Source organism: Scylla paramamosain, chromosome 32 (assembly GCF_035594125.1).
Source record: "Scylla paramamosain isolate STU-SP2022 chromosome 32, ASM3559412v1, whole genome shotgun sequence".
NCBI classification, from domain to species: Eukaryota; Metazoa; Arthropoda; class Malacostraca; order Decapoda; family Portunidae; genus Scylla; species Scylla paramamosain.
In genome coordinates this window covers 3,585,700-3,613,140 of record NC_087182.1, presented here as the reverse complement: position 1 = coordinate 3,613,140, position 27,441 = coordinate 3,585,700, and the positions used below count along the sequence as shown (strand labels likewise).

At 47.1% G+C, this 27,441-nt stretch overlaps 2 protein-coding genes across 11 annotated transcripts in view; one reads left to right on the top strand and one right to left on the bottom strand.

Annotated features, from left to right (window-relative positions):
- The window catches only part of LOC135089070 (homeobox protein ceh-30-like), a 35,719-nt gene extending 17,285 nt beyond the window's left edge, over positions 1–18,434 (bottom strand). The window contains exons 1-2 of the mRNA XM_063984293.1: positions 17,624–18,434; positions 6,606–6,831 (exon numbers count right to left, since the gene is read on the bottom strand). Of these exons, the coding sequence (XP_063840363.1) occupies positions 6,606–6,831; positions 17,624–17,954 (557 nt within the window). The 5' untranslated portion in view covers positions 17,955–18,434. The remainder of the gene's footprint in view (positions 1–6,605; positions 6,832–17,623) is intronic.
- LOC135089068 (uncharacterized) overlaps positions 1–27,441 on the top strand; it is a 182,674-nt gene that overhangs the window by 139,736 nt on the left and 15,497 nt on the right. For 4 of the 10 annotated variants that reach the window (XM_063984287.1, XM_063984281.1, XM_063984282.1 and 1 more), the window contains one exon: positions 26,819–26,847. The exons of the other annotated variants lie outside the window; for them this stretch is intronic. The gene's annotated coding sequence lies outside the window, so the exon portion shown is untranslated. The remainder of the gene's footprint in view (positions 1–26,818; positions 26,848–27,441) is intronic. 10 annotated transcript variants of the gene reach the window in all.

Below are 27,441 nucleotides of genomic sequence, written 5' to 3'. Positions count from 1 at the left end.
GCCTCTCTATCTGTCTATCTATCTATTTATCTATCTATCTATCTATTTTTATCTATGTCTATCTATGTCTGTCTGTCTGTCTGTCTATCTATCTATCTCTATCTGGCTGTCTATCTATATATCTGTCTATCTATCTATCCATCTATCTATCTATCTATCTATCTACTTTATCAATCTTTATATCTATACCTCCCTACTCATCTATCTATCTCACTATCTATCTATATATTCATCTGTCTTTGTTCGTCTGTCCGTCTATCTTTGCAGTCCCGTCTCGTCGCGGGATACAGAGAGACAGAACGTGGCAAAGACTCGTAATATCAGCCCCCGTCACCAGGGTACCGCCAGTAGATGAGGTCACGTCACGCCGCTATGCCAGGGGATCAAAGACACGTCACCCGCTCCCCTGCCGTGCCTTCTGAGGGCCTCTCTCCCCAGGGCGTGAGGGCGTAAAGGATAAAAGTGATAGGAAACGTGTACCTTGTGTGTCGCCTTGTGTTTCCATCTTATTCTGTGTGTTGGGAGGAGGAGGAGGAAGGGAGAGGAGGGGAGAGTGCGGAAGGGTTTGGTGGTGGTGGTGGTGGTGTTAAGTAATCCCAGAAATGACCTCGTGTGCTGGTTCAATGTTTGCCCTGAAATGTAAGTCCCTCAAATTACTCCTTTCCTTCAATTACATGCATTTGTAGTGAGGGGCTGAGGAGCAAATTTGAATCAGAGCACGCTAGATCCTTCCTCTCATCTTTATCCCTCTTGGCTCACCACCACCGCCACCACCACCACCACCACCGCCACCACTTTGCTCTCTTACCACAACTATTTCCCAAGACCACGGAAATGATTAGCCTGCTTCTCCAGAGTGTTCATAATGCAGAAATCTTGTTAATCTGTCACATGAACCGTAAAAATATCCTTAAGAATCAGTGTCATTTCAACTGCAGGCTTGTGAAGGTAGCGGAGGTGCAGCGCAGGGTTTCACGAATAAGGATTATAAAGCCCCCAACGTCACCTGCAATCTACTAACACCTGTCACTGGAGGAGCTGCTGTGGGTGGGTGTGTGGGTGGCTGCCTCTCTCCCTCTCTCAGCTCTACCTGCGTGGCGGTACATCCCCCTCGCATGACTTCACACCTCACTGAGCCACTCAAAGCCCCGGACAGTCACGGTCATCAACCTTAACCATGGGCGTCATCACATTACCATGCCACCCTTCCAGCTAGACACGCGACGTTCTGTTCCCCTGCTCGATTTTCACGGCCTCAGCACTTCCCGCCGCTAAGGGAGTGAAGCGCCCCTTCCTCTAACATTAATGCTACACTTGCTTCCCTCCAGATCCTCGACTTCTACTCTCACCCTCGTGTTCTTAAATGTCCTGGTGCTTACTGGAGTGTTTTTTAACTGTGTGTTGGAAGTTAGTGGGGTTTTTGCTGTGCTATGAAATGTTTTAGTGTTATCGTGAGTACTTTTAATTAATTGGGTGTGTTGGAAGTTAGTGGGGTTTTCAAGAGTGTGATTCCGCCATTCTTAAACGTTTCGATGGTAACTTGAGTACTTTTAAATTGCTGTTTGGAAGTTGGTGAGTTTTCAGGATTGTGATTGTAGTAGTAGTCTTAAACGTTTCAGTGCCAACTTGGGTACTTTTTTAACTGAATGTATAGAAAATTAGTGGGATTTTTTCAAGAGTGTGGGCTTAGCGGTAGTCTTAAAACGTTTCGATGCTATAACTTGAGCACTTCTGACTGTCTGTGTTACAAATGTGCGTGTTTTCAAGACCGTGAATGTAGTAGTATTCTTAAACGTTGCGGCATCCCTTCCTCGCCTCCCACCGCCTCGAGTCTCATAGATGGGTCGTGAGGCGTGATCGTGGCTTCTGAAGGCGTTCTCGGCTCTCCCGCAGGTGAAGTAACGATCCGCCTCACCTGAGACCCGTGTTGTCCTCACCTTTCCCTTCACTCGTGTCGCGGCAAACTATTATGTGTTATTTTCCTTGTTTGGCGATGAATTTTGTCGATTTCAGAGAGAGAGAGAGAGAGAGAGAGAGAGAGAGAGAGAGAGAGAGAGAGAGAGAGAGAGAGATACACGTCACTTCTCGTCGTGTTAAGAGCATTATAGGGCAACGATACGGTCTTTGTGAGGGCGGGGATGGAAGACATGAGGAGGAGGAAGACGAGGAGGAGATCTGTTAGGCTTCACTCTTGGCCTAGCGAGGAATAACATGACACGACTATAATGACAGACGAGTAAACTTGACTGAGATTCCAAGGAGAGACGGTCGTGGAAACCTTGATTATTGACACACGCAGAGAGAGAGAGAGAGAGGGGGGGGGGGTAATATCCAAGACTGTCTGCATTCATTACAGAGATTTTAAAGACCGGTTTTGTCGCAGGAGAAAAAGAGAGGAAAGGAAAGGAAAACGGGTATCAGAAGAGGAAGAGGAGGAGGAAGAGGAAAAAGAGGAGGAATATAGTGTTGTCCTTCACAGGGGAGAGAATGTCATGCTGGAGCAAGATCAGGCTGATAAATAAGAATAAGAATAACAAGAGCAAATAACAGGAAGTAGGAACAGGAGGGAGAGAGGGAGGAAGGAATGAAGGAAAGAAGGAGGGAAGGAAGCAAGCAAGCAAATAAGAAAAAATGCATACCAGGGAGGAAGACATGAAAATTTATAGATGAAATGAGGAGTACGTTAGAAAATATATAGATGAAATTAAGAGAAAATGTTAAAGAAAAAAAACGCGATTTGAAAACTAAAGGGAAAGAAAACAGAAAAAAAAAATTTCCAGATAAAATCAAGAGAAAGTAATGAAAAAAAACATTAATAAAACACTAGAAAAAATAGATAAGATGAATAGAAAATAAAGAAAAAAACGTGCATTGAAAAGTAAATGGGAAGGAAAACGATAAAAAAAATGAAAAGAAAAGAAAAAAAAACATGGAAAAAATAAAAAATGTACAAAATGAAGATAAAATATGAAAAAAACAAGAAAATAAAAAAAAATGAAAAAATATATATACAAAATGAAGATAAATATGAAAAAAAAACAAGAAAATAAAAAAAAATTAAATTTAAAAAATATACAAAAAAAAAAACAATAAAAAAAACTAAGGGAGGAGGAAGATATTAAAACCAAATCATATATATAGATAAAAAAAATAAGAAAAAATATGAAAAAAATGCGAATTGAAACCGAAAGGAAGCATTTATCGAAGGCTCAGTTGCTCCCGCCATTATCTGCGTTGTAAAGCGAACAACAATTACAAGGTGCTCTTGACTAATGGAGGCTAATTGGGGTAGTTAGAGGGGATCACGGTGAAGGAAGTGATGCCACAAAACTTACAATAATAAGTAAGTGACATGCGATACAAGAGCAAGGGAAGTGAGCAGAGGAAGACATCAAAAAAAAGAGGTTTCGAATCTCTAAACATTTCGGCGTCTGATCTGAATCGCTTTTGACAGGATCCAGTGGAGGTTATTAGGGTTTTCCAGTGTGTTTATGGTTCTGATGATTATTTAATAGGTTGTGGTGTTAGTTCTGAGGTTTTTATGGTGTGTTTCATGATTTTAATGATAGTTTAACATAGTGTAAGTTACTGGGCTTTTCAAGGATGTTGTAAGGTTTTAATGATAGTTTAACGGGCTCTAGTTGAAGTTACTGAGATTTTCAAGGTGTTTTCATGATTCTAATGATAATTTAGCAGGCTCTAGTGGGAGTTATTTGGGTTTTTAAGAGTGTCTTAAAGTTTCAGTGATAGTTTAACAACGCCAATGATAGTTTAGCAGGCTCTAGTAGAAGGTACTGGGGTTTTCAAGGAAATTTTCATGATTCTAGTGATAATTTAACAGGGCTAGTGGAAGTTGTGTTTTCAAGGATAATTTCATGATTTTATTGATAGTTCAACAAGGCTAGTGATAAATTTAACAGGCCTAGTGGAAGTTATTGTGTTTTCAAGGGTGTTTCGTAATTCTAATGATAGTTTAACGAGGTTTATGTGGCGTCAAAGGGAGGAAACGCCCACGGCAACTCAACTAATCTTTGAAGTCTTTGAAAACAACACTCAAGAGAGAACAATGTGATGAGAATACTGGCCAGGATGTAAGAAGGGAAACAGAAAGGAAGTGATCAGTTGCAGACAAGACATAAAGAGAAGGAAAATACGAAGCAAAATATGAATTGAGTAATGAAGAGGAGGAAAATAGAAGGGAAGTGTTTAGTTGGGGAAGACAAATTAAGAGGTACGGGAAAGGAAGACACGTGTGAATTATGACCTGGGAAAGAGAGAGAGGAAAAACAGAATGGAGATGTAACCTAAACAAGAGTAAACTGCATAACTAATAATAGAAGGAATAAAAAAAAAAGTAACATAGAAAGGTATTCTGGGTATAAGACTCAGTGTGTGCATAAAAAAAAATATTAATTAGAGAGATAATGAGAGAAAGGAAAAAAAATAGTAGCTTAAACTGAACTGAACTGAACTGATAGAAAGATGGTGAAGAATAAAGAGTTTGGACAGAAGAAGAAATAAAAGTTAGGAAAATTAAAGAAAGTGGGAGATAAAAGTTTGTGGGTTAAACGAAACTTAGATACATCATTAATAACAATAGGGAAAGAAAAAAAATGTCATAGATATTAGAGGTAACCGTCAACATATGCAGAAACTAGATTAATCATAGATAAAAAAAAAAAGTAACATAAAGCTGAGATACATAAGCAATAATAAGAACCAAACAAAAAATAACAAAAAAAAATTACTTAGACGTTTGAGAGACGAAAATCAACAAATCGAGAGAGAAAACGTGACTTACAAGAACAAGGCAAAAAATAAATAAATAAATATAAGCAACTACAACAAAAAAAAACTTACATAACAAATAACAATAAGAACCAAACAAATACAAATTCTATGCAAAGAGAGACGTTTGAGAGTCGAGAACCAGCAAAGCGAAATAGATCACGTGACTTGGCTGGAGAATGAAGCAATGAAAAGGAAATGTTGCGTGATTGAGGCGCAGGAGACGAGTAGGAGGAAGCCGTATGTTAGCAGAGGAGATAATGAGGTACTTACTAGGCGGTGGTGACGCTTGAAACACCTGGGTAATCGGTGAACAGGTGAACAGGTGAGGCGCGTCGTACCTACAACTCCTGCACTGTTACCATAATTGGCTTAAACATTGTAAGGGCGGGGAGGAGCTGCGTGTGAGTGGGGAACCAGGCACCGTACTCTTGAGCACTTCCACGTCTTACTTCACTACTTTCAACACTCTGACTGCTGCTAATGATGATGTGACATTTGTAACTTCCTCCGTCTAACTACACGCGGTCTTACTGAAGGAGAATAAGACTAAAAGGAATGCTGATATCTGAACTGCATTACCTACTGGTGTGATCCGGAATTGTACTCGAAATTTGCATGAGAGTTTTTCAAGTTTTTCATTAAGGTTGAGAAGCGACAGCGTTTAGTGTCAACAGGCTCTACAAGCGACCATGGTTTTCCCAGAGTGTTTTCAAGATTGTAATGATAGTTTAACAAAGATGTAATGATAGTTTAACAAAGATTCCACATTAGCACTGGGTAGAATCATCCAGGAGAACGCAACTGATCCTTTCTGTAATCCTTATGAAAGAATTAGGCGCTTCAAAATGCAGGCTTAGATTTATAACCACGCATCAGAAGGAAGGTTGAGAGTGCGAAGGAGGTTTGACAGTGGGGGGTGTTGGTGCTTCCCCGATCCCACCCCTGACGAAGGTGGAAGGCTTGCAGTGAAGGCTCTCTGGCGGGTAATTCAATAGAGGAGACATTAAGCTGTTACTGGCTCCATTAAGGAAGTTTGAGGGAGTTACGCGCAGTGTTTAAAGGCAGGGAGAAAAATGAAGGACGGAAAGGCTGGTGAGAAGATACAGGAAAGGAAAGGAATTTTTAAAAGGAAGTGTAGAGACAGGAAAGGAAGTGGGGGAGTGATGGGAAGGGAAGGAAGGAAAGACAGACACAGATATAAGAAGGCAGCATAAATAGAGCCGTTAAATTACAGGATGTGTAACGCGGGTTTGGCAGCCAGTGTGGGGCCGCGACGGATGGCGGCGGCGGCGGCCAGCACGCATGAACACTTGCCTTCCTCAGCCCCTCACCTCTCCGCCCCTCACTCCCAGCCCCCTCCCTTCATTCCCTCGCCTCCCTCATCCCCTTGTCTCCCCTCATCTCCCTTCTCCCCCTCATCATCTCGTCCCCCTCCCCCATTGTCTGAAATATCGTCTCCCCACTTTGGGTGCTTTCTTGTGAGGCAATGAGCCGCGGCGGAGGCTTGCGTGCCGGCTCCACCTGAGGGGCGGGGCGCCGAGGGGGACGCCGACCAAGGATACACACATGCTCGCCCGCGCGCGCGCGTGCTCATTTTCAACACACGGAGCATGATGCGCTCGCAGCGTCATCAGGACAGGGTGGCCGCGAGGCGTGGGTGGTCAGTTGACGCCCGGGACTTTCCGCAGCTCCCTCCGCCATGGGGGTGGCCCCACCTGATGCGGAAGCAATCTACACCCCCCCCCTACGAGCTTCCGGTCAGCTCCACAGCCTCCACTGCCCCTCATCCACCCCCATCCCGAGGCCCCACTCACCGTCTGTTTTGGTACCAGGTCTTGACCTGCGTGTCGGTCAGGTTGAGCTTGGCCGCCAGCTCCATGCGGTCCTGCACACTCAGGTACTTCTGCCGCTCGAAGCTCTTCTCCAGCGTCTGCAGCTGGTGGTCGGTGAAGGCCGTGCGCGCCTTCCGCTGCTTCTTGCACGGCGGCGGCCCGGAGCCCGCGTCCTCCTCGCCGTCCTCAGCCGGAGACACTGGTGACCCTGCAGAAGACATCGCCACGTCAGCTGACCATCAGTAACCCTCCTGACTCCCTGTTGCCTGGTGCCGTGCTAAGCGTGGCACCAGGCAACAGGCACCAGGCCACCAAGGCACGCACCAAGAATCAGGCACCAGGCCACCAGGCACCAAGGCACGCACCAGATACCAGGTACCAGGCACCAGGCACCAGGTCACCAGACACCAGGCCACCAGGCACCAGGCACCAGGCTCCCTCACACTCACACATAACATTCATGTCTGCCTTTCATTCCCACACATTCCTTCCTGCCCACAAGCTTCCCGCCTCCCAGCAACACCATCACCACCGTCACCACCATCAGCTGCACCCCTCCTTCCTGCCGCTGCCGCGAGAAGACCTGCTTACCGCCACCCCTCCCTGCCTGCCTCCCTCCCGTTACATCCTCATTACCAGCGCCATCCAGCCCACCTGTCGCCTAACAGGTAATAATGAGCTTCTGATATGCACCCTCAGACACCTGCTTCGGGACGCAATTAGGAGGCAGGAGACTGGATCGGGAATGGGAGGAGGAAGAGGTGAATGAAGAGGAAGATGATAGGTGAGGACGGGAAGGAGGGAGAGGAGGAAGCGAAAGATGACATTGATGGCGGATGAGGAACGTAAAGGTAAAGATAACGCGCATTGTAAAAGAGGGGAAAGAGAGAGAGAGAGGGGGGGGCTTGTAAGTGCCATGGATCAGTGACGACACCTCAGGACCCAGCAGAATGTGACACCTTCGCCTTACGTCACACCTGGACCGTGGCGGCACCACATAAAAACCTTCCTTTATGGCCAATTAACACACCCGGGGCGACGGATCCGTGACACCCGCCAGGCACAATTGAATCTTGCCTACAAAACAACAGAAAAACGAAGCGAAACAAAACACTAGAGAGGAGGAGCGAGTAAGGGATGACTTAATAGGGTGGCGTGATACGACAAGGCCTGTCGACCCTCCTCCCCATAGCGGGAAATGTGATGTATGCTGGTGATTATTTAGCCCACCAGGCGGCGCGTGAATGGCTGCCGTGACGGAGAGACGGAGGGAGAGACACAGGGACGGACAGGTTTTTGTAAAGGGTAATTGTCGAGTAATATAACATAGTACAACTTTTCTTTTTTTCTTTTTTGTCAGCTTCAACTCATAACATAAGGAAATAAAAGACAAGAGACACAGACATAGTCGAAGCCAAAGTGACGTAACACAGCATGACATCTCTTCAATATCAGGTCATAACATACGAACATAAGACAGAGAAGCAGGCTACTTATAGTCATTGGCAATAGTCAGAGGTATAGTCACGCCGGGTCACATAACATAGCATAACATTTAAACGTAAGTCATAAGAACATAGAAAGCAAGAGAGCCAGAGAGACAAAGATAAGTCAGTGTCAGTAGTCAACATATCTCAGCATAACATTTCTTCTCCAATCTCAAATGGTAAGAAAATAAGGGAAGCTGCAAGAAGCCATCATGCCTACACGTGGCAGTCCTTGTATAAAACATGCCTATTTTTTTTTTTTTTCCACCTGTTTCCTCCAGTCTGTCAAAAAAAAATCTATCAGTCAACAGGTTTTATAAAACTGCTCCGTGTCTCAAACGTTTATGCATCTCATCTTCTCATCTTCTAACAAGCTCCATTGAAGTTTGGTGGGATTTTCAAGTGCGTTTTCATAATTCTAGACAAAGTTGGTATGGTGTTTCCCAATTACTAACTGTTCTAATTCTAAAGTCTTTCTTCTTGCTTCACTGTCATCTCTGAGTATCATACTTGCTGAAAATTTATAAATCTGTTACCTTATTTATGTATTTTTTTTATTTTTTTTTATTTTTTTCCGATGTTCATTAAGATTGTGTTGCGTTTAGTGCTGCGAGGTCTTGTATATGGCAGTAAAAAGGATTAATGCCTATAACTTTTTTAAACATTATTTTTATGCTAAACTCTCGTCAGTATTTCTGTAGCTTAAAAAGACAAAATTAACCTTCCTTTTCCCTTCCCTTCTCTCCTGTGTCTCCCTGCAAACGGTCTTCACAGTGCTAGGAAGGCTGAGGAAGGGCGACCATACCAGCGAAAGGGTTAACAAGAAATTCGTATTGTCAGTGAAAAAAAAAAAAAAACGAGAACTGAACAATCATTTCTGTGTCCTTTGAAAATAGTGTGAAGAGAAAAAAAGGAGCACGAGTCTGGCAGATGAGAGAACGTGACATTGAAAGAAAACGGAGTGCAGACTGGAACGGAGTTTAGGTGGACTTCTTATCTCGACTGTACTTAGTTGTTTTGATGCGGCCAGTCTTCCTCCTACATGAGACTCAACCTCCTCCTCCTCCTCCTCCTCCTCCTCCTTGTGAATAAACAGAGTGAAAGGAGCGTGACCCGAGGTGACCAGATTACCAAGGGATTGTGTAGTAGTAGCAGTGTCAGCCGTTATCCCCCTTCCTCTCTCTCTCTCTCTCTCTCTCTCTCTCTCTCTCTCTCTCTCTCTCTCTCTCTCTCTTCTTCTCTCTCTCCTCTCTCTCTCTCTCTCTCTCTCTCTCTCTCTCTCTCTCTCTCAAATAAACAGACCGTTCTAAGTTTCAATTCAAAGTTGCGTTTTTTTTTTTTTTTTTTCTTTTTTTCTTTCGTCTTTATTTTCATGTTTTAAGTTAACCATTTCAAGTTAAGTGAGGAAGGGACACGAGGAAGAAGTTAAGTAGTTAAGTCCATCATCTTTTACGTTCATTTTCAGGGTAAGGAGAAGTGGACACGAAGCATTCAGGTATTCTAAGTCGTGGTGCGAGAGACACGAAGCAGGTTAGCATTTTAAGTAAAGGATTTTTAAGTTAAGAAGGAGCATAAAGGAGAAATATAAAGCAGGCAGAGTTTTAAGGGAAAGAGAGAGGAATATAAAGGAGAAGGTAGAATTTTAAGGTTGAGGGAGGAATTGAGGCTGCATCGTGTTAAGGTTACGAAGGAGGAGTAGAAAGTAGGTTAAGTTAGGTTAAGTTAGGTTAGATTAGGTAAGGTTAGGTTAAGTTAGGTTAGGTTAAGTCAGGTTAAATTAGGTTAGGTTAGATTAAGTTAAGTTAGGTTAAATTAGGTTAGGTTTTAAAAATAAGAGGGACATAAGGAGGCAGTGTTAATATGCCCGTTTGTTACACTGCTAGAATGTTAGTGTTTGATAATAGTGTGTTAGTTTGTTAGTTCACAGTCCACGGGGTGCGTTTGGCGTCGCGTGAGGGGGAGTGGATCAGTTAAGGGACAAAGATGCGAGTCTAGGCTTTTAGTGTCCTTAAGTGATGTCCTCAACTTATCGCCTGCCCGCACGAAGACCCTGTGTGTGTGTGTGTGTGTGTGTGTGTGTGTGTGTGTGTGTGTGTGTGTGTGTGTGTGTGTGTGTGTGTGTGTGAGATCAATGAATTCTGGTCTATACATGTACTGTTTAGACACACACACACACACACACACACACACACACACACACACGAGTAATACATGCATCCCTCCTCCTCCTCCTCCTCCTCCTCCTCCTCCTCCTCCTCCTCCTCCTCTCCTCCTCCTCCTCCTCCATAGACATACAGGTAGCGTAATGAAGATCAGGTGAGATCCAAAAGTCATTAGCAGGTGATCTAGCGGCGGACAGGTGAGAGCGGGGGAGAGTAGAGGCGTGGGAAGAATCTCTCTCTCTCTCTCTCTCTCTCTCTCTCTCTCTCTCTCTCTCTCTCTCTCTCTCTCTCTCTCTCTCTCTCTCTCTCTCTCTCTCTCTCTCTCTCTGCCCCGCCATGCCCGTGAAGGAAGTGCGGCCGTGATATCGACTCACCACGTAAAGATTCTCACGGGAGCGGACGGGGGGGGGGGGGAAGCCTTAATTAGTTTACAGGTATTTGGGTTCAGTCTTAGTTCAGGTAATTAAGTGGTTTTTTTTTTTCTTTTCTCTCTTTTTTTCTGTTATTTGTCAGTTTTCAGGTAATAGATAACGTTTATTTACCTTTTTTTTCATTTATCATGTTTTTAATGAGGAATTTTAGGTTTTGGTAATCCCTCTCACCTCCTCCTCTCACTGCAAATACCATCTTTTTACACTTCATTCACTCTCCTCCTCCTCCTCCTCCTCCTCCTCCTCTTCCTCCTTATTTTTCCTTCCTTATCCTCCTTGTCCTCTCCTTCATCCATCCTTGTTTTTCATTCTTCTTCCTTCCTTCCTCCTCCTTCTTCCTCCTTGTCCTCTTCCTCTTTCTTTCTCCTTTTCCTCTGCTTCCTTCCTCCTTCTTGTCCTTTCCCTCCTCCTCGTCGTCTTCATTCTCCCTTCCTCCTCTTTGTCCTCTCCCTCCTTCTCTTCCTTATCCCCCCCTCATTCCTCCTCCTTATCCTCACACACACACCATTTTCCTTACGCCTCATTCCTCCTCCCTGTCCTCGTACCTCACTCTCATTCCTCCTCCTCACACCTCAGTCCTCGTTCCCTCACGCTCTTTCCTCACAATAAACGCTAAAATACAGTGAAGAGGTGTACTCACTAAGCCTCCACGCCCTTCCTTATGATAGCCAGTGAGAGGCAGTGAGAGAGGCATTGAGGAGGCCTTTCTCCCACATAGGCCTCCACGCCACTTCCTTCCTGAATTGGTGAAAACGTAACGAGAGTCACACGCAAAAACGCAAATTAAGATCTCGGGGCTGCGGTAATTAATTCCTGTTTGTGACCCCTTATCATTCCGCTCCGGGGCACTGATGTATCGGGAGCCAGGGGAGAGTCGCCCTTGGGAACCTGACGGAGGGGTGAAGGTGCCGCGCGGGGAGGCAGGAAAGGACGTGATGGCTTGGCTTCCCTTTTGATGCTACGGTGATAGCGACCCACCATGAGAACTGAGGTGGTGGTGATGGTGGTTAGATGGTATCCTTGTTACTCTCTCCTAAGTGCAATATTCTCAGGTGTTCCCTCAAGGCAGACAGGTGAGATGATTGAGAATACCTGAGCTCACGACCTAGAGGCAACGGGTCAGCTGATGGAGGCGAGAGAGGTGACCGAGACGTTAGGCTGTCAACCCTTCCAGTCTCCCTTCTGTATCAATCTTCCTCCTCCTCCTCCTCCTCCTCCTCCTCCTCCTCCTCCTCCTCCTCCTCCTCCTCCTCCTCCTCCTCCTCCTCCTCCTTCTCCTCCAGTAAGCCTAAGACACAGCCACTTAAGTTGGGGTTGTAGTTAGTGGAGTGAAGCGACCACGACGACAGAATGGTAGCGTGTTTCTCCTCCCTCCCTCCCTCCCTCCGTCAGCCCCTCCGTCAGGCATGTGTGTCCAGGGGCGTGGCGGGAACAGACTCACACGTGTTTATTACAAAGGTGATTAGAGGGTGATGTATTATTCAATTGGCTTTCTTTTCTCGTGTGTGGGTGTGTGGGGGAGGATGGAGGTGGGAGGTGTGTGTGTGTGTGTGTGTGTGTGTGTGTGTGTGTGTTGGGGGGGGGCTATTTATTGTGTTTTGTTGTTGCTGCTGCCGCTGTTGATGATGGTGGTAGTGGTGGTGGTAGTTTGTTATTATTATTATTATTATTATTATTATTATTATTATTATTATTATTATCATCATCATCATTCTTCTTGTTCTCCTCCTCCTCCTCCTCCTCCTCGTCGAATCTTTACAACCACGTTTAAATCAGTTTCACCCTTCAGAAAGAGAGAGAGAGAGAGAGAGAGAGAGAGAGAGAGAGAGAGAGAGAGAGAGAGAGTCCTTCAATAATAAATACCAAATAGACGGATTTTGCCATTAGTCCAATAGCCTCAAGATCCCGTCCATTCATCGGCAGCACGTGTGGCTGGTGTGTTTGCCACTTAGAGATGATCAAAATCCTTTAAAATTTCATCGAATCCCTTGAAAGCCTCGACACAACCCACCGTAACAGTTTCCAATAGTCTTGAGCGGCCGTGTCATGAAGTATGCGGGAGGAAAACACCTTGGTTCACGCCACTCCGCGATGCTCTTTTGTTCGTGAGCGCCGAGGTGAAGGGACGAAGAGAAAGGCGACAGTTGAGGTCCTTTTGTCAAGCATTGAGTGGCTAGCAGAGAGAGAGAGAGGGGGGAGGGGGTTAGTGCTGGTTTCGTTATGTTGGGTTTGTTGGTGTTGTTGTTGTTGTTGTTGTTGTTGTTGTTGTTGTTGTTGTTGTTGCTGGTTGCGTTGGTGTTTTTGTTGTTGTTGTTGCTGTGGTGGTGGTGGTAGTGGTGGTAGTGGTGGTGTAATAGTAGTGTTTTTTGTTGTTTTAGTAGAGGCATTGGTAAGATAGTAGTAGTAGTAGTAGTAGTAGTAGTAGTAGTAGTAGTAGTCTTTATTTTTTCGATTCCTTTCATTCAATTTAATTTCCTTCTCTTCCTCCACCTCCACCTGCTCCTCCACCACCATCACCTCCACCACCACCTCCATTACCACCTCCTTCACCATCTACAGGAGCACCATACACCCATTCATCTTCCTCTATCCCCTCCCATCCCCCCTCCCATCCCCCTCCCTCCCCTCCCCCCTTTGCTGCAGACGAGGAGGACAATATTGAGCTGAAATGTCACGGGGCTCACACACCTCCCCCCACCATCACCCTCCCCCTCCCCAAACCTTCCTCCTGGCGTAGTTCTTGGCGCCTCACGAGATCGGCTTCGGTAGATTCTGAGGGGCTGTTGTTGGCTGTGGGTCTTGTTTAGTTAAGGTCGTGGTGGTGGTGATGGTGGTGATGGTGGTGGTATGTTTGTTCTTTTGTTAGTTACGTATGTTTTTTTTTTTCGTTTTTGTGTTTGATTTTTTTTTTTTTTTCGTTTTGTGTCTTCTTTTTTTCTTTTTCTTTTTCTTGTTCTTGTTTTTTTTTTCTTCTCGTCTCATCGTCATCTTATTCTTATTCTTATTCTTATTCTTGCTAATCTTCATATTATTATTATTATTATTATTATTATTATTGCTATCATTATTATTATTATTATTATTATTATTATTGTTATTATTGCTCATCTTCATCATCTTCCTCTACATCATTTTCATCTTCATCACAATCTTCTTTTTTTATTTTCTTCATGTTCTTATCCTCCTCCTCCTCCTCCTCCTCCTCCTCCTCCTCCTCCTCCTCCTCCTCCTCCTCCTCCTCCTCCTCCTCCTTCTCCTCCTCCACAACCCCATCCTTCCCAAAAAAGTACAAAAACCACACACAAATATTCATAATTTCACACACACACACACACACACACACACACACACACACACACACACACACACACACGGGGGGAGGCAAGGGTCAGCTGCTGCAGTAACCGGGACGCGTGTCACTGAATAGACAACCACGGCACCAATTAGTAGATTTAATTGAGCCGCTTCATTATGTTAATTGAAACCAAAAAAATATAAATGATGAGACTCGTTATATACTGGTAAAGAGAGAGAGAGAGGGGGGGGGGGGAAATCTAGGGGTGCAGGAGGAGTTGAAGAGCTGATGATGATGATGATGGTGATGATGATGATGATGATGATAGAAATCTTCAGGGGGTAAAAATAATGATGAGGGTAACAGTGAATGAGGAGGAGGAGGAAGAGGAGGAGGAGGAGGAGGAGAAGAAGGAGAAGTAGAAAAAGAAGAAGAAGAATAAGGAGGAGGAAGAGGAGGAGAAGGAAAGGAAGAAGAATGAAAAGGAGGAAGAGGAGAAGAAGAAGAAGAAGAAGAATGAACAAGAAGAGCAAGGAGAAAACAACATCACCACCACCACCCACCACCACCAACAACAACAACAACAACAACAACAATAACAACAATAAACAACAACAAAAAACAACAACAACAACAACAACAACAAAAAACAACAACAACAAAATAGAAAAAAAAAGAGAAAAAGACCAGGAAAATAGCACCACAAGACAACATTAACACAACATAGCCCACAAAAGACCCTTGAATTACTCGAGGCTCAGTGAAGTGACTTAAGCCCCTTGGATCAGTTCACCGCCACTTCACCGCCCCTTCACCGCCACTTCACCGCCCCTTCACCGCCACTTCAGCGCCACTTCAGGGCGTCACGAAGTCATGGCAGCTAGCAAGGGGTCCTAGTTCGTGACGGAGGCGCTGAAGAGGGAGGAGGGAAGGGGGTGGGGAGAGGGAATAGGAGGGGGTAATGGGAAGGGGGAGAGAGGGAGATGAGAACATAATATAATCTAGCGAACATAAAGGGTTGGCTGCCATGTTTAAACACACACACACACACACACACACACACACACACACACACACACACACACACACACACACACACACACACACACACACTGTTACACTTACACGAAAACACGACAAGGAATATTATCATGAGGTAATTTTGAGTTAGCTAGTGTGTTTTTGTCAGATAATGAAAATACCTTGCCTTCCTCCTCCTCCTCTTGTTCTACCTCCTCCTCCTCCTCCTCCTCCTCCTCCTCCTCCTCCTCCTCCTCCTCCTCCTCCTCCTCCTTCTTCTTCTTCTCTTTCTCCACCTCCTGACCTTTCTAAATGCTTCTCTTTTCGTGACTTCCTCTTTTTTACCCCCTTGTTAAACTCTTCTTCCATTCCCTCATTCTCTCTTATTTTCTTTGTTTCGTTCTTCTTCGTACGCCATCGATCTTAATTTCCACTTACCTCTGCTTTCTATTTTTTTTTCTCTCTCTCCTTTCTCTTTCTTTCTTTTTTTCGTTTTAAAGGTTGTTTTTATCGTAGTCTGTGTTTGGTTTATGTGTTCATTTCGGCCCCTGTAGAGAGAGAGAGAGAGAGAGAGAGAGAGAGAGAGAGAGGAGAGAGAGAGAGAGAGAGAGAGAGAGAGATTACGAATATGAAGGGAAGAGGGGAGGAGAAAATTAAGAATATAGGTAAAGAAGGAAGAGGAGGAGGAGGATGAAGAAGAAGAAGAAGAAGGAGAAGAAGAATAGAAAATAAGACTTGAAGGAGGAGAAGGAGGTAAAGAAAAGAGAGAGAGAGAGAGAGAGAGAGAAAGACGACTAGAGAGAGAGAGAGAGAGAGAGAGCCCTTGCGTGATCCACCTCCTCTTCTTCAGAACTCACGACTTCACAACCATTCTCATTCGCTCATTAATTTGGTTGCCCGGCCAGCGAGAGGAGGAGAGGCGGAGAGGGGGGGAAGGGAGGAGGGAAGAGTTAGAGGGATAGGATGAGTAGAAGTGCGTAACAAGAGGATTAGGATGTCAGGAAGAGGAGGAGGAGGAGGAGGAAGAAGATATTTGTAGGAATAAATTAAAGACCTCCTTCGTTTTCCCTTCCTCCTCCTCCTCCTCCTCCTCCTCCCTCCTCCTCCCTCCTCCTCCTCCTTCTCCACCACCCACCACCACCTGAGTTTTCTTGTTCACTATATTTTTAATTGACTTTGTTGTGGCAAGAGAGAGAGAGAGAGAGAGGAGAGAGAGAGAGAGAGAGAGAGAGAGAGAGAGAGAGAGAGAGAGAGAGAGAGGGAGGGTTATGGAGCTCAATATGTAGTCAATCTGAAAACCTTACCCAACATGACCTTAAATCCTGAAAGTAATTATATTTTTACAACTGTGGCAAACATCACTAAGCTGATGTGTGGCTCTGCTTCCCTCCTACACTGGTAATAGAAAACGAGAGACACGTGGAGACTTACCTGTTCGTGTGTTCGTGTGACCCTTCCTGTCTTGTCTCTTTCCCCTCTTCGTCAATATTTACCACAAACCCCCCCCTTCCCCCTCCCCCCTCCTCCTCACTTCCCCCTCACTCCCTCTTTGCACCTTCCTTCCTTCAGCAGACCTTCAGCAGACCTTTAAGTTCCCCTGGGCTTACATTGATTATGCCCGGTGTAAGGAAGGGAGTTTTGAATTTAAATTTACCTACGTACTCAAGTTCATGTTTCGAGGTAATGTACGAAAGTGTACGATAGTTTGTTTTTGTTTTTGCCTTTTTTTTTTTATCTGATTTTTTTTTTTTTTTTCTCGTGAGATACATTTTCTCTCTCTCTCTCCTCTCTCTCTCTCCTCTCCTCTCTCTCTCTCCTCTCTCTCCTCTCTCTCTCTCTCCTCTCTCTCTCGGTTTTTTCACATTTTTTATACGAAATTGTGAGTGAAAAATGCAAGAGAACTGCATTTGCCTCTTTTTTTCGTTTTTTTTTTTTTTCGCTCGTTTTTTTCCGTTTCTTTTTTTTCCTCTCTCTCTCTCTCTCTCTCTCTCTCTCTCTCTCTCTCTCTCTCTCTCTCTCTCTCTCTCTCTCTCTCTCTCTCTCTCTCTCTCTCTCTCTCTCTCTCTCTCTCTCTCTCTCTCTCTCTCTCTCTCTCTCTCTCTCTCACGTGCTTTGTTGCCTCACGCCGCGCAGGTATCAGGTTCCCGGTTCCTCCTGGCGGTGTGTGTCCTAAACGCCCTACTTCCGCCTGCCTGGACCACGACCCAGGGGTGTAGGAGGAGGACGTGAGGAAGACACAGACCTCCTCCTCCTCCTCCTCCTCCTCCTCCTCTCCTCCTCCTCCTCTTCCTCCTCCTCCTCCTCCCTCCTCCTCCTCCAGATCATCTAGCAGGTCTCTCTGTTCGCTAGGTCTCCAGGTAAGAGACGGCCCATCGGTTCGCCATCGGGGTTGTGTTGGGAAGGGCTCGCCATCGGGGTTCTATCGGGAAAGGGTTGTGTTGGGAAGGGTTCAGGTGTTGTATCGTGAATGGGTTGTAAAGGGAAGGGTTCGCCATCAGGGTTTCCGTTGTATTGGGAAGAGTTCGCAATCGGGGTTCTATCGGGAGGCGTCAGGGGAAGACAGTGTCCTCGCATCAGAGAGATACAAACACAAGAGGCCGCTCACCTTGCCGCGAGAGGACGTGCTGGCTTCCGCTCTCGTCGTCGTCCTCTTCGTCGCCGTCGTCGTCGTGGTGGTGGCGGGGCGCGGCCACCTCCTGCGCCTTCTGACGCAGGATGTCGCCGATCATGAAGGAGGAAGGGGCGCGCACCAGCTGCTGCAGGCCTAGGGGCAGGGCGGTGAGTGGGGGCGGGGACGACTGCTTAATGGGCACTGGTCTGGTGAGGTGCTGATGGGGCTTCTCAGGGGCGCGGCTCACCCTCAGATCTGTGGGCTGGTCCTGCGGGGTGGGCGAGGGGGCGGGAGACGCGCCCCCTCCTCCTTCCATGTTGGTCATGAGCACCTTCACTACCAGCGACCTACACCGCCTCCTGGAGGATGCCACGCCACGCCCGGCACTGCCACACCCTCCACGCCTGCACCCACGCCCTCTGGAGCTCCCTGCGTGCCTCGGTCACCAGCTGAACTGTTCTGCCGAGCGAGGAACGTCCCCGGCACCGCGGCACTGACACACACTCGCGGGGCGTCGCTCACTGCCAGTCTCCGCCACGTGCTCGCAGTCACAGCGTCACCGCGGCCCAGGGGAGTGTCCGCCTCGCGCCCTCCGCCACGCTCCTGCCGCCGCGCGTTGAGTGGGCAGACTGGCAGCAGGTTGAGGTAATAATGGAATAATAATGACAAACGGCCTGCTCGGGGAGGGGGCAGGGAGGAAGGGGAGGGAAGGGAGGGGAGAGTAATTCACGTGTGGCTGTGAGGGCGGGAACGACGTGCGCGAGGCAGGAACTCAAGACGCGCCCGCGAGACCGTGAATACTGGCGGCGACGGGGACACCACCTCACAGCGCCACCGCCTCGCCCTGCCCCCTCGCCCCCGCCCAGCCCCGCCCCCCTCACTCCCTCACTCCCTCCCGCTCGCCGCCACTCCCGTCAATTCCCACTCACACATACTGATTCCTTATGACCGAGCCGTTTCATTTGTGTTTAGTTGGTTTCGCACGCTATCACGTCCTCCTCCTCCTCCTCCTCCTCCTCCTCCTTTTCACCTTTGGAATGTATTGTGTAATTGTTTCGGACTTGCTTCTTATTATCATGAGCTTTACTTCTTCTTCTTTATTCTCTCTTTCTCTTCTCTTTCTCTCCTTATTCAAGTAATTATGTAATGTTTTGTATGTTTTTTCCCGTTTTTTTTTTCTTAGCTGTTCATTCTCTCTCTCTCTCTCTCTCTCTCTCTCTCTCTCTCTCTCTCTCTCTCTCTCTCTCTCTCTCTCTCTCTCTCTCTCTCTCTCTCTCTCTCTCTTCCTTATGTGCTACTTTCAATCACATAATGTATTATCAACTCTCAATTCACTCGCTCGCTCGCTCATTCACTCATCCACTCGCTCGCTCGCTCACTCGCTCGCTCACTCTTGTTTTGATCTTGTGCACGGGTCATACTCAGCCGTAACGTAACATAGCACAGCATAACATGACATTTAACCTAACTTAACTTGGCCTAGTTTAACCTAACTTAACTCCTCCCATCTATCCTTTGCATCGATTTATCTTTTTTTTTCTTTTTTTTTTTTTTACTTGTTTACCTCATTCCGTTCCTCTTCTTTTTGTATCTCACCCTCCTCCTGTTCGACTCTTGACCAGCAGGGGCACAGGAAACGCAGGTAACAGTGCAGGTGTTTATTCACAGAAGGTGTGAACAGAAGGCTGGAGGTAGGTGATCTCCCGGCGCCAGGCCGCGCACTTCAACTTAACACTTATGACTGAAGCCTAGCTCGTTCACTCATACGCGTATTCATGCCTCACACAAGTCTCGCTCATTCACTCGTTCACACAACTAGCTAACAACCACACACCTCCCCCGAGACATAAGGAAGATTCCTTATCTTTGTTATGGCTACCGTAACACATGAAACAAAGTTACAATGATTGAAGTACAGAAAACACGGTACATATACACAAAACAAACACAGCGTACAATGAACACGTACGACTAATCGTAGGTGCTACGGTGCCACCGCACCTGCAGTCGTCTCGGCTCCCTACGCTGTCGGCTGCTTCGACGCTCTGGTTGCTCTCGGCCACGGTGTACCCCCGTTACCCTGATGCTCCGGGCTGCCGGGATGGTGGTGTTCCTCGTGACCCTGATGCTGAAGCGCTGCACCGCCATGAGCGGTGTGCTGCTCGACAGGAAGGGGAGCAAGAGGTCTGTGTGGGCGTAGGTGTCTTCTATTACGCCACATCACGCGACCGCTGCCCATCTTGATGAGGTAGTCTCTCCTTCGCCCAACAGCCACGATGACACCCAGGCGATCCCAGAGGCCTGTCGTGTGATCTTGAACGTCGACGTGGCCACCGAGGTGCAGGAGAGGAAGAGTACGGGCGGACGCGTCGTGGCGAAGTTTCGCTTTCTTCCTCAGTCGCTCTGCCTTGGCGTCGCACTCATCAGCAGCGCGCTGCCACTGCTGAGCGTATGAGCGATGATGAGCCGGGACACAGGACCTCATAGGATGACCGAAGAGGACTTGTGCTGGTGATCGCCCTTCCGCCCTCGGAGTGTTGCGCAGTTCCAGCAACCCGCGAGCGAACGCATCCTCGTCCAGGTGTCCCTGCTGTGTGGTCGTGAGGATCAGCTTCTTCACGGACTTGACCGCTGCCTCGGCGTGACCATTGGAGCGTGGATAATGAGGTGAAGATACACGATGCTCCACCCCCCATCGAGCCAGGAAGCGCCGTACCGATGAAGAAGTGAACTGCGGTCCACCGTCAGTCCTCAGGAGAACAGGCACGCCCGTGTCGGCGAACACACCCCGAAGGACACGAACGAGCTGATCAGCCGATGCTGGACGTGAGCATGCAGACACGTGAGGCCACCCAGACAAGCGATCTACATACACGAGGTATGTACGGCCTGCTGCGTGGAAGTAGTCTGCAGAAACTGACTCAAACACCCTGCTGGGTGTGTCCGTGTCCTGCCAGAGAGGTTCGTTGGCTTGGCTTGGTAGGAGTGGACGGCATAGTGAGCATCCAGAAACGACGTTCTCAACGTCTCTGTCCATACCAGGCCAGTACACCGTTTGTCGGGCCCGTCGCTTGGTGCGCTCCATCCCCTGATGACTGTCATGGAGTCGCTCTAGTGTTTCTCGGCGGAGGCTGTGAGGAATAAGAAGCCTCGGCCCGTAAACCACCAGGTCGTCGTCTACGGCCAGCAGACTGCGCACCGGCCAGTACGTACGCAAGCGGTGATCGAGGTCGTGGCAATGATCAGGGAAGCCCTCGATGATGACGTTCTTGAGCAAGCAGTACTCCCCGTCTCTTGCTGCTGCGGCACGTACCATTTCCACAGTCTGATCCTGGAGTGGTGCTAAGCGGACGCCGTCCTCATTGGTGGCAGATAACGCTGAGATGACCGCTGAGGGTCGAGCGTCGTCTGTCAACTCGATGGCCATGGATCCACCAGCCATTGCACGTAAACCTTCCTTTGCTTCGAAGACGCTGGGAAAGGCCTTGATCACAGCAGCAGCGTGCCCCGCACGCTGCTGTGGCGTTGGGTCGTAGGAATGAGGCCAGCTGATCACTTCTGTGGGCGTAGATAGAGGTGGCTGCGAGGCGGTCGGGTACTTGATGGAGCTGTTGCCGGTGTGCTGTTCTTCCCTGCGTAGCGGTCGGATTTGAGCCGGAAAATCTTCGGGGAGGATTCCGAGAGCGATGGAATCGTACCAGCTAAGCAGCGCCCCCTTCACCTCCTTCACCACGCTCACAACAGTCTCAGCTTCCCTGTCGCCCAGTTGCAAGTGCGACGAGAAAGTTCCTACACAGGTGAGGGGGTGATTACCGGCAGCATAAAGTCCATCACCATCAGCGGGCGCCAAGCTGGAGGGCGGGATTCCAAGGAGTGTTGCCGTGTCGAGGCCAATAACGGTCGTTTCGGCCCCAGAGTCAGGAGTCCACGTAATCTTGTCTCTTCCAGCGGGATGTGTGGCGGTAATGAGCACCTGGGGCGCAGGTCGTGCCGTCACCGTCTTTGTGTATACGCCTGATAAGAGCTGGTATACACTGGCACTGGCTCCCCGCCTCGGGCCTGCACCGCGATGAGGAGAGACAGTTGAGGAACTCCTCGAAGCTCCTCGTCGTTTCCTCACTGTCTGCTGACATACACTCGCAAAATGCCCTCTTTTCCCGCAGTTACGACACACTTTATCTATTGCCTGGCATCCCCTTTTGTCACTGCGACAATCTTTGCCACAACGATAACAGCCCGTGGGGCTTGAGCCCCCGAAACTGCCCTTCCTGTAGTTCGAGACAGCGTTCACACCATGGCTCGAAGAGTGAGAGCCGCCCCTTAGTACTGCACTACACTGGTTAGCGCTCTCTGATGCTCTGCAAATATCTATGGCGTTTTCAAGGGTGAGTTTCTTGTTCTCCAGCATGCGTTTCAGAGCCACTTCGTCTCGTGTCCCAACGACAATTCTGTCACGCAGCTGATGGTTTATGCACTGGTCGCAAAAGTCACAGAAATTGGCGATTTCCTTTACAGCACATAAAAAGTCGTCAAAACCTTCTTGCGTTTCTTGCACGCGGGAGTAGAAGTCTCTTCTATCCATGATGATGTTGCGCTGGCTTCGCAGGTACTCACACATTGCATCGAGGATGGTTCTTAACTCCGCGTCTCTCGGTAAGCTTATCCCGTAGCGAAGTGTACGGGTCCACTCGTCGTCTAGGACAGCAGCGAGTGCCGCCCCTCTGCTCAGCCAGGGAGAGACAGTCTATCCTGGCGAGGGTTACGTATCCTTCAAACTTATGGCGCCACGTGTCGAACTCACGTAAAGATGCTGACGCCGTTAAGTGAGGAATGATGGTGGCGGACGTCGGGAACCTCGCGCCCTGGGTAGACGTGCTGCGGGCTGTGGTTTCGCCTTCATTGCTCGCCGTGGTGCGACTGGGAGCTTGTGTCCCCACTCTCTCCAGCAGCTGGGTTAAACGCTCCTCGCGAGCCTGACTCTGCTCCGACTGTCGCGCTAGCAGAGCCTGACTCTGCTCCGACTGTCGCGCTAGCAGGGCAGCCAGCGCCTCCAACTGCTTCTCCATTCTGCGCCGTACCCACTGCAGCCTTGTCCTGATCCTACTCACTGCGCCATGTTCGACTCTTGACCAGCAGGGGCACAGGAAACGCAGGTAACAGTGCAGGTGTTTATTCACAGAAGGTGTGAACAGAAGGCTGGAGGTAGGTGATCTCCCGGCGCCAGGCCGCGCACTTCAACTTAACACTTATGACTGAAGCCTAGCTCGTTCACTCATACGCGTATTCATGCCTCACACAAGTCTCGCTCATTCACTCGTTCACACAACTAGCTAACAACCACACACCTCCCATGCCTTCCCTCCTCCTCATCCTCCTCCTCCTCCTCCTCCTTTCTCACTTTAGCTAAGAAAATCTAGTTTTATCACACAAACAGTTGTACAAGTAACAGTATTTTTTTTTAGTCCTTCCTTTGTGTTCCTCCTCCTCCTCCTCCTCCTTCTCCTGGTGTGATCGGGAGCCGCAAATGAGTGGCTGGCAGTCCGGAGTGAGGATCAATATGGTGTTCAGGTCTCATTCTCAACCTCTCTCTCTCTCTCTCTCTCTCTCTCTCTCTCTCTCTCTCTCTCTCTCTCTCTCTCTCTCTCTCTCTCTCTTCCCAAATGTGTTTCAGAGAGAGAGAGAGAGAGGGAGTGGGCAAGAGGGGGAAGGGAGAGGGGAAGCCGTGTAGGGACAGAGTACAAACTTGAGGGAGGAAGGAAAGAGTGAGAGGAGAATGTAAGGCACGAGGCAGGAATGGGTCTTGAGAATGGGAGAGGTGAAATATATATCGGGTCTGAATGGACGTTAATCTCTCGCCGCTTTGTGAATTTATAGCTGCGATTTGATGGAGATCCTTTGCCTTCTTTTAAAAATCTCCATGGAATATTTCTCTATCCAAACTCCAAAGGGACGCTAATGTAAAAGATACTTACTTACCTCGGTCCTTCTCTCTCTCTTTCTCTCTCTCTCTCTCTCTCGGTCCCTCTCTGTCACGGTCTCTGTCTCGCTTTTTCAAATTTGTGGTGCCTTGTTTTGGTTCTTTTAACGTGATCAAATGCGAGGAGTTACTGGGGTTTTTCAAGGGTGTTTTCGTGGTTCTTGTAATAGTTTCAATAAGGTTCGCTGTGTTGGAAGTTATTTGGGGTTTTCAAGGTGTTTTCGTGGTTCTAGTGAAAGTTATTGGGGTTTTCAAGGGTGTTTTCAGGGTTCTCGTAGAAGTTATTGGGGTTTTCAAGGGTGTTTTTAGGGTTCTAGTGAAAGTTATTGGGTTTTCAAGGGTGTTTTCAGGGTTCTAGTGAAAGTTATTGGGGTTTTCAAGGGTGTTTTCGTGGTTCTAGTGAAAGTTATTGGGGTTTTCAAGGGTGTTTCCGTGGTTCTAGTAGAAGTTGTTGGGTTTTCAAGGGTTTAGTCTACAGCAAGTAACTAGAATTTTTCAAAGGTGTTTTCCTGTTTCCAGTAACCGTTGCATAAAGATTCACCTACAAGGAGGAAGAGGAGGAGGAGGAGTAGAAAAAAGAGGCGATAGAAGTCAAGAGGTTTCAACATTAGAAGAGGACAAGGAAGAAGAAAACTAAGATGAAGAGGATTAGAAAGAGAAAAAGAATTGGAAGAAGAAATTAAATGTGAACAGTGCAAAAAGAACGAAGATCAGACCTAGAATAAGAGGAGGAAAAGAAAGATGAATAGAAAAAGAAAGAGGAAGAAAACAAAGAGGAGGAGAATAACGAAGACAAGGTTAAGTAATAGAAGGAGAAAAAAAACATGAAAATTCAAACAAAAAACGAAATACAGAAGAAGAAGAGGAAAAGGAAGAAAAAAGAAACAAAAAAAAACAAGGAAGAAGAAAACTAGAAACGGAGAGAGAGAGAGAGAGAGAAAGCAAGCACTCTGTAATGAAAAATGAAACTTAACGTAGAGTTTGTACAAGTTTAGTATCGCCACAAAAACAGAACATCAATACCAGCTTTGAATTTGTATAAGAGTGTGGAGTGTTTTTCTCAGTTTTTCTTAGTTTTAATGGCCTTTGTATTGGTTCTCTTAGCGGCCAGTCGTTCCTTGGGTTCTTTATTTATTTATTCATCTCGTTAATTCATCGCTGAAAACAAACACTTGGTTCCATTAGAGGCGAACTTACAGGAATTTATATTGAGAGTCAACTTTGACCTTACGTGACCTGGCTTGTTTGTTTGTTTGTTTGTTTGTTTGTTTATTTGTTTGTTTTTTCTCTTTCTCTTTCCTTTATTCTCTCTTCATCTCTACACTTATTTATTTTTTTTATTACTTATTCTTATTAAGTAAGGTAGGAACTGGAGGTACAATGGAGCCTTTTCTCCTCCTCCTCCTCCTCCTCTTCCTCTTCCTTTTACTATCCTGTCTCTCCTACTAATAGCGTAGAATAGTTACCCAAACAGCCTTGTAAGGACCAAAAGGTATATTGCTGTTTAGATATCCTTTGTATGTTCCTCTTCCTCCTCCTCCTCCTCCTCCTCCTCCTCCCTCCTCCTCCTCCTCCTCCTTCGTACCCTTCTTCCTCTTCCCCTTCCGCCATCTAGGTGAAAAGAACATGTGTAGTAGTAGTAGTAGTAGTAGTAGTAGTAGTAGTAGTTCTAGTAGTAGTAGTAGTAGTAGTAGTAGTGGTGTTGTTGTTGTTGTTGTTGTTGGTGGTGGTGGTGGTGGTGGTGGTTTGTTTACCTACAGTCCCTTCAGCTCCCACAAGTGAGTGCTAGTGGCGCCCCAGAGTGCTGTTTTAAGTAAGGCCGGTGATAAATAAGTGTACAATTAAGTAAGTCGTGACAGGCAACACCAAGAACAAGTTTGGGGCAGAATAAGATTTACGAGTGGCCTGTTCATTGTCTGAAGAGTGTGTGTTTGTGTGTCGGTTTTTCCCATCACTCATGTATTGTGGGTCTGTTTGTTTTAGGTGGTGGTGGTGGTGGTGGTGGTGGTGGTGTTCCTTCGTTGCGTCTTAAGAAACTCATCCATTATTTTATATTTCTCAATTTTCTTATTTTTCTCATTTTCCCCACTCTTTTTTCTCAGTTTCCTCCTATTCCTCTTCCTATCTCTCCTTCTCTCTTCATTTCTTCCCTCTCCTTCCTGTTACCCTCGCTCTCTGTTTCTCTCAGTTCCTATTTTTCTCCCTTTTCTCTTCATTTCTTCGTTTATCTTTCTATTCCATGTTATTCTTGCTCTTTTTTTTCTCTCAATTCCCTCTCGTCTTCTCTTCATTCCTCCACTTCTACCCTTTTATTTCTCTCCCTCCCTTTCCTCCTCCTTTTCCTTTCTTTTCCGTGTTAGTCTCGCTCTCTGTCTCTCTCTCTATTCCCTCCCATTTATCTCCCTATCTTTCCTTTTTCTATTTCTTTCATTATCCTCTTTCTAATCTCCCTTCCAGTTTCTCTCCATCCCTTCTCTTATTCTTCCTCCTTTCCTTCCTTTCCACTTTCCTATATCTTCCCCTTCCTTTGCTCCCCTCTTCATTTCTTTCCTTATTTTTCCTCATCTTCTCTCCATTCCTCTATTTTCCTCCTTCCTCCACATTTTCATTCCCCTCATCTCTCTATTCCTTCCCTTCTATGTTAATTTCCCTCCTCCATTTCCCTTCCTCCTCTTTCCTCAATTCCTCCCCACAATCCCTTTCCTCCTTCCTCTCTCTTCCCTCCCTTCCATGTCAGAAATCCACACTTCCCTCCCTTCTCATGTCTCCCCTCCACCTCACCCTCTCTTCCCCCTCATCTTCCTCCTCCTCTTCCTCCTTCTCCCCTCTCACATCCTTGATCTAGAACTAACAGTGTTTAGTGACCAAATTGAAATACTGTGTAAGGTGAAAGTGGATAAGTAGGAAGAAGAAGAAGAGAGTAAGAGGAAGAAGAAGTGTTACAACGTCACCCTCCCCAGCTAAATGTTACGTTCGTGCTGCTGGCGTGGCTTACTGGAGTGCCAGGAGGGATGAGGGACGTTTAATGAGGCGCTGGCTAGATCGAGGTCACGCCAGGTCACGGAGGAAGGCTGTAGTTAGGAGGGACTCGAAGTTATTGACCTATATAGAGTCTTATGAATTCTGGGGTGTTCCTTGCGGTTAAATAGTGTGATGGTGCTTGCTACCTCACTGTCTTGGTGGGTTAAATTATGTGTTTTTTTGTTCCCCAGATGAGACCCACGCGATGGTTGAGTTCCGGGTAAGTTTCTTGTGGTCTTAGGATTTGCTGTCGCGTTCTGGCGCTGCCCTCCCCTGGGACTGTTGTGGTACTTGTAACTGTACTGCTGCTGCTGCTACTGCTGCTGTTTCTGCTGCTGCTGTTGATGGTATTGCTGTTACTGCTACCGTTGTTCTTGTTTTTGTTGTTACTGTTGTTGTTGGTGGTGGTGGTGTTGTTCCTTGTACTGCTACTGTTGTTGTTGTAGTTGTTGTTGTTGTTGTTGTTGTTGTTGTTCTCCTCCTCCTGCTCCTCCTCCTCCTCCTCCTCCTTCCATTCCACTTCTTCTCCACTCTCAGGGCCACAGTCGCCGTCTTAAAACACCGAGTCGCCCTTCACGAGTCTCCACATCCTTCAGGGGGACGTGGCCGAAGTCGTCTGGGCCTCGTCTTTCTCTTAGGGACCTGGTCGTTCTCTGAGGGCTCGCTATCAGTCCAGGGAGTGAAGGAAAAGATGGAAAAGGACGAAGATGTAGGAAAATCCACCAGTTTCTTCTTCTTCTTCTTCTTCTTCTTCTGCTTCTTCTTCTCTTCTTCTTTTTTTCTTTATCTTCTTCTAAGCCATCATCCTTAGGTC